The sequence below is a fragment of the Lepisma saccharinum genome, chromosome 1 (assembly GCF_977018435.1).
Source record: "Lepisma saccharinum chromosome 1, izLepSacc3.1, whole genome shotgun sequence".
NCBI classification, from domain to species: domain Eukaryota; kingdom Metazoa; phylum Arthropoda; class Insecta; order Zygentoma; family Lepismatidae; genus Lepisma; species Lepisma saccharinum.
Window position 1 is genome coordinate 105288005 of NC_139229.1, and position 6140 is coordinate 105294144.

At 36.1% G+C, this 6140-nt stretch overlaps 1 protein-coding gene across 1 annotated transcript; it reads right to left on the reverse strand.

Annotated features, from left to right (window-relative positions):
• Positions 1 to 767: 767 nt before the first annotated feature.
• Positions 768 to 2376, reverse strand: LOC145985886 (uncharacterized). Its single transcript, XM_083120019.1, has 3 exons — positions 2225 to 2376; positions 1165 to 1271; positions 768 to 942 (listed from the first exon to the last, which is right to left on the reverse strand). Exons 1-3 carry the CDS (start codon positions 2356 to 2358, stop codon positions 827 to 829), a joined length of 357 nt encoding a protein of 118 aa, XP_082976145.1. The 5' UTR covers positions 2359 to 2376; the 3' UTR covers positions 768 to 826.
• Positions 2377 to 6140: the final 3764 nt, after the last annotated feature.

Here is a 6140-nt window from a genome sequence, read left to right on the forward strand (position 1 = left end):
GAGAAGCAAAAGCATCAACTCGAGATGAACTCACCGTACGCTAATATAAACTGAAAACGGCAACATCTACACTAACAGTGTTTTTCTACAATTGTAATCCTATCCAAATAAGGTACAACGTTATCAACAGTATATATGGATTCTCTTTGAAGCACACTCCGAAGTTGAGCAACATTTTATTTTATGCACAGAAGCTAGTCGCAACATTGCCAGGAAAAACAGCCAGACATTATGTTTTAAAATGGTTATCATATAACCGATATACTCAATATCAGAGACCATGCACATTGGATAATTATTTTAGTATCTTCATTACAGGATATGCCTGTTCCAACCTCCATTCCTACTCTTCTGGAATTCTTCATTAAACGTTTCGCTCCTGTGCGGACGTCATATGAAGGACAGACAAAAAGACCGACAAATAAGCAAGTAAATAATTAAATATCCATTAGTCTTTTCCTCGTTCTTCCTTCCCGGTGACTGTGTTTCTTATATCTAGTCTTCTTTTCGAGATAAGCTGATGATAAACAATTACTGGATTATAAGTTTTCCTGTAAACAAAGGTTCAGCCATATATGTGTTTACAACATAAACGAATAATTATCAAATTTTTATTTAGTCTCCGAAAAAAAGCGCAAGTGTAGCACTGAGTTAACATTATTTTTATACTACTTGAAATATGAATCTAGAATTATATCGTAATAGGACAGAACTTGTGCAACTTTGCTACAGTTTCTACACCTATTCTTCACTTTGTTTAATTTCCATGTTTAATTGAAGTTAATTGTACTAGATAGTAGATACTTGTAGCCTACTTCGTCTTCATTTAAGCTTCTCGCCTGACCAAAAGGAACAGTGGTCTTATAATCATGAAGTAAATTACTTCCATAGCACTCATCAAACTGGCACCAATGAAGAACCCGAAGACACCACCAACTGACACTGTAAGGATGATTGAACGTTACAAAAGAAGTGGTATTTACAAAGTATCAAAAAATGGAAAGATGTATATAAAACACACATTAATTACATTTAAAGAAATTTACTTAATTCGAAATTATAACTTCAGCTCGCACATATATTTTCAGATGTTAAAGTGTTTGCTTGTATTTTCGTTATTTCACGTTACGTTCTCCTGTTATAATATAAAAAGTAAACCCTTACCAGCAATGTCTACCATTCCACGCACTACTTTCAGTCGACGTCTTGTTTTGCCGAGAACAAGCCTCATTTTGCTGTTACAATATTTTCCTTTAGTTGTTAATCCTGACCTGAAAGCAATTGCAAAAATTTGAAAGATATGAATTCATATAGGCCAAATTACATTATTGCACAATGCAGATGAATGTAGTAAATAAGCAACATCGTTTCAGCAATATACGTGACTCTGTTTTATTGTACGAGTTACGAAAATTCTCAAACCACCAACGATTATCATTATTGTGCATTGTGCTGAATGCAAAATATTTGCTAGGTGTTATTTTCGTTTGTTTTTTTATATATAGATTTTGAAACTTTTTTTTAATGGATAATATTCAGCGAACAACTTTCCCTACAGTTCATTGCCACCATATTTCGGGCAAACAGATCAGATCTTGTTCTGAAAACATGCCGGGTAAACATTGCGCATATGATCTTTGCCGAAGTAATTTAAGGAATGATTATCATGATCATATGAGGAAAGTGTACAAATAAAATATCGCAAATTTCTCACTGAAGGAAGGCTTTTCATGCGTTTGCTTAACACGTGAGGATCTGTTTGCCTTGTGTTTGCCCAAATTCATGTTATTTCTCCCCAAAGTGTAGCTACTGCGTATTGACGTCAAGTTGAATATCATCCTCTGAGATTCTGTTGTGGTAAAACTAAACGATATTTCCGACGTGCTCTATAACCTGTTAGTAACAGACTTTATACTGAAGTTCGTTCTACAATAGTAAAATCAGAACATTATTTTCGAAGTAAGCAAAAGTGCATTATATCAAATATCTATCTGATAAATATATATTTTTTTTTTCAAAATTACATTTTCGTCATTATACTTATTCACTGCAAATGTTAAGATAACATTAAAAATAACACGACATTTTTGAAGGAAATAAACTACCAACAGCAAAAATAACGACGAACAAGGAATGGATTTTAATTTAATCGATCGAATTTTAATTATGTTGGAAATTTTCTGTTAGATGCACTATTCACTTCTAAAGTAAAACGAGAACTTACATTCTGTAATTTAAGACAGCAATATTTTGCTCAACACAGCTCAAGGGGCAGTCGCATCTTAGACCACTCCTTCCTTCCAAGGCAGGATTGATATATTCAAGTTGGTCTGAAATTAAAAGTGAGATAGAAGTCATATTATTCACTTGTAGGGGAAATTGGCCTAAAATGACATACTTTTTGTAGAACGCCTAAAAATAGGACAAGACTACAGGTTAGAAAGCTGATTTTATTGTAACCCATTGTTACATTCTTTAGTTACAATATAAAAATAATTAGAATGATATATGCTCAAAAAACAACTAGTAATAATCGTTTGAAGTGGAAGATGCCATTTTTCAAGTACTGAAATAGTACGCCTAAAATTACATAATAAGTGAAAGTAAAATGACATACTGTGTAATTTTGATTGAATTGTTGTTTTAAGTCCACTTTATGCACAGAAAGGCTAATCGGGACTGGACCTACAGTTTAAAGTGGGTCCGAACCACTATGTGCCTCCACCGGGTATCGAAACCGAGACACCTTGATTTCAAGACGATGACGGTAAGTATAAAATAAATGTTTCCACATTTTCACTATTAGGGTAAAATGACATGCTGTATTTTATGAGCCTCCCCTACCTAACAACTTACCTGAACTTCGAGTACGCATCCAAGAAGTAGTTGCGTCCATTGACCCTGAGATGTTGGGAAGAGTGTGGCAAGAATTTGACTATCGGTTTGATGTGTGCCGAATTACAAAAGGCACTCATATTGAGCACCTTAACGTGGAACATAACACGTATGTATGTAAAAAAAAAAAACTTTTTGAGTTTTCCTTTCATTTAAAATAATTTGCATGTCATTGTGACTAAATAAACGTGAGATATTAAACTTTGAAATCGGGAAGATCATTTAGAATAGCCATGTATATATTAGTGTACAGTCACAGTCAATAAACATGGGACACCTAGATCCTGAAATACAAGCTTTCCTGTAAGGCGTTATGTGTGCTGCTTAACTTTACGGCGGTGAAAGAACTTGTCCTTGAAATTTGTTATTAAAATCTACTCATTGCCGTAGAGTTAGGCAACACACATAACGCCTTGCAGAGAAGCGAGTATTTGAGATCGTAAAATGAAGACTATAACTTCAAACCCAAACAATGTTTTTTGAGATAAGAAGCACTGTTTTAGAAATAAGTAAAGAAAAATACGTTTTGCTATTATGTAATGCTACATATTTTTTTCTCCTGCACGTTTGATATTTGATTCACTGTTGTTGAATTTTTTGAATTTGATTTTAAAATTGTGGGAGCGTCAGCACTTAGGCTATTTTGCAGCCCCTTATCATTACAAAAAACAACTCTAACGTTGCATAATTATAAATCTTAAAATGTTCTGACTTCTGTTAAAAGCTGAGGCTGTAAACGGGCACTCAGCACAAATAAGGACAAAACAAAGGACATCACAAACAAAATTATACTGGCCATGGGGCAAGTCGCCAGAGCCTCGTTAGTCTTCGGTCCAGAGTGTACTAACGTGGAAGTGAGGTTGACATTTGGGTGTACTACGTGGAAGGTCAGCCCTTACACCCCGATTCACTGTTGTTGATTTTGTTGATGCATAATTAGCAAACATTGTAATTAGGAAATTCAAAATAGTACAAACCATTTTTAATAGCATTTCCAATCCCGTGCATCAAGAAAGCCACTTTCAAGGTAAGCAGAATTTCTACAGGAGATATGAACTACACATTCTATTTCTTTGCCTGAGAAAGGACAATTCAGTGTTATGTATAGCTTCGTAAATAGAGCACCGCGCGAACATTTATTATTCTACTGAGGCCTGTGTTTTTGTGCGTAATGAAAATAAACGAAGCCAGCAAAAAATCGACCACTTTCTCTGAAGCGGAAACCTCAACTGATACTTGCGTTAAGCCTGGATAACGTTTGATATAATTATATCACTCTCGTTCACGCACACATAGTCTAACCCTACACACATACATACCTAAGTAGTATTGTTTTAAGTCCACTTTATGGACCATTTACACGAGGTCAATTGTGAAGACATTCCACTAAGCCAATCCAATGACTACTGGCGCCGAAAACTTTGAAACCATTCTAATTTAGTGGAATGGCTTGAGACAATGGCTGGAGACATTCCATTCACATGGGTTGCCTCTACTCACACGATGCCAATGTTGAATTGGCCTAGTGGAATGTCTTCACAATTGGCTTCGTGCAAATGGTCCATTATGCACAGATAGGGCAATCTGGACTTGACCTACAGTTTAATGTTGGATCCGAAGTACTATGCTCCTCGATCGGGTATCGAACCCGGGACTCCTTGATTCCCAGGCGACGACGTTACCACTACGTCATCAGGAGGTCCGAGGGTGTTCTTTGTGTCCCTTCATATATTTCATCGTATCGTCACTCATTCCAATCTACGCGATTAGCAAAAATCGTCAAAAAAGCGAAGTAAAATAAACCAATCAATCAATCATGTAGGGCCAGTCCCGATTAACCTATCCGAGCATAAAGTGAACTTAAATAAAATCTGGGCCTGAAAGGAAGGCATTTAATAATGTTTCTAATGATAACTACGAGCGATTATTGATTATATAATAATCATAGGTTACATAATTATCATAGATTATAATCTAGTCGTTCTCACACTCACTTAAGCGCTTTTTTCATATATTTTCTGTTTATGAGTGCGTGAATGTCAGTAGCACGTATGGGTATGTAAGTATGTATATTTACATGATTATTTTGGTTTTGTGCAATGAACTGTCAGTATTAATATTAATGATGCTTGCATATATGTGTTTTTGCGTAAACCAGTTTTTTTTTCTATATTATTCTTCCAAATGTAGAGGGACATATTTACCTACCTCCAGAATGTGGCTACGTGATGGCCATTAAGCTTATCTCGGTGTTTATTTTCCTCAATGCTGACAGGTGTTTGCTCAACAGATGGATTGGCAAAAATATTTGAACAAGAGCTTATAGTTCCATTGTGAATACATTTGAGTCGAGACAGAATCGGAAGCATACCAGTGTTAATTGTTACAATTTCTGCCAGGATACAAAAGGGTATGTAATACTTGATTTCCAACGCAGTTATTGGTCAACTCTGGAGCAAGCATATACGTACGTCTTCTCACATTCTATCACTAAGTGGTTCTCTCCGATAGGGTAGTGCTTAAATTGCCACCCTGTCTGTTCGGTGGCAGAGCGCGTTAATTGGCTGACTTTAGAACTGGCAACCGAAGTTCCCGGGTTCGAGTCCCGGTCTAGGCATGGTTTTTTTTGTGAATGTTCCTTCATTTTCATCTAATTGTCAATCATTCTCATCGCCGCGATCAGCAGGAAGTGGCAGTAAAGCGACGCTAACTAATGCAAATAAAAATACAAATTGCCACCTTGTAATCGAGATAGCACTTCTGTGACTACAAGTATGTATTACAATATCTATTTACAGCCAAAGTGCGCCGGACCCCGTGGCCGAGTTTTTAGCACATCGCGCTGCGACGCTAGGGGTCTCGGGTTCGAATCCCGATAGGGCTTGGTTGTTTGTAAATGTCCATTCATCAATTTCATCATTTCATCCCTCATCCCGATCTTCGCAAATTAGCCAAGAGGCACAAAACGCGAAGTAAAATAAATCAAATCATAATCATAAATCATACAGCCAAAGTGCATTTTTCCCGAGGTGGGAGTGCAAAACATACAGAAGAATATCTAGGAAACCAAACAAATAAATAAAAACATATTCACATTACTTCCATATGGTATGCAAAAGAACTTCGACATGACTAGGCTTTTTTCACCTAGCATTTTTGGTAATGGGTGATTTATTTCGTTCGTGTGGCAATTATCAGTAACTGAAACTGTTTCCAAGAATTTCAAAGCTTTATGAAAAAGATAA

Excerpts from the sequence above, each read along its gene's own strand:
- LOC145985886 (XM_083120019.1), bottom strand. The coding sequence starts at position 2,358 with ATGACTTCTATCTCACTTTTAATTTCAGACCAACTTGAATATATCAAT. Across the intron at positions 1,272-2,224 it reads GCTGTCTTAAATTACAGAAT|GTCAGGATTAACAACTAAAG; the intron begins GTAAGTTCTCGT and ends AATTGCTTTCAG. Across the intron at positions 943-1,164 it reads TGGAATGGTAGACATTGCTG|TGTCAGTTGGTGGTGTCTTC; the intron begins GTAAGGGTTTAC and ends TCATCCTTACAG.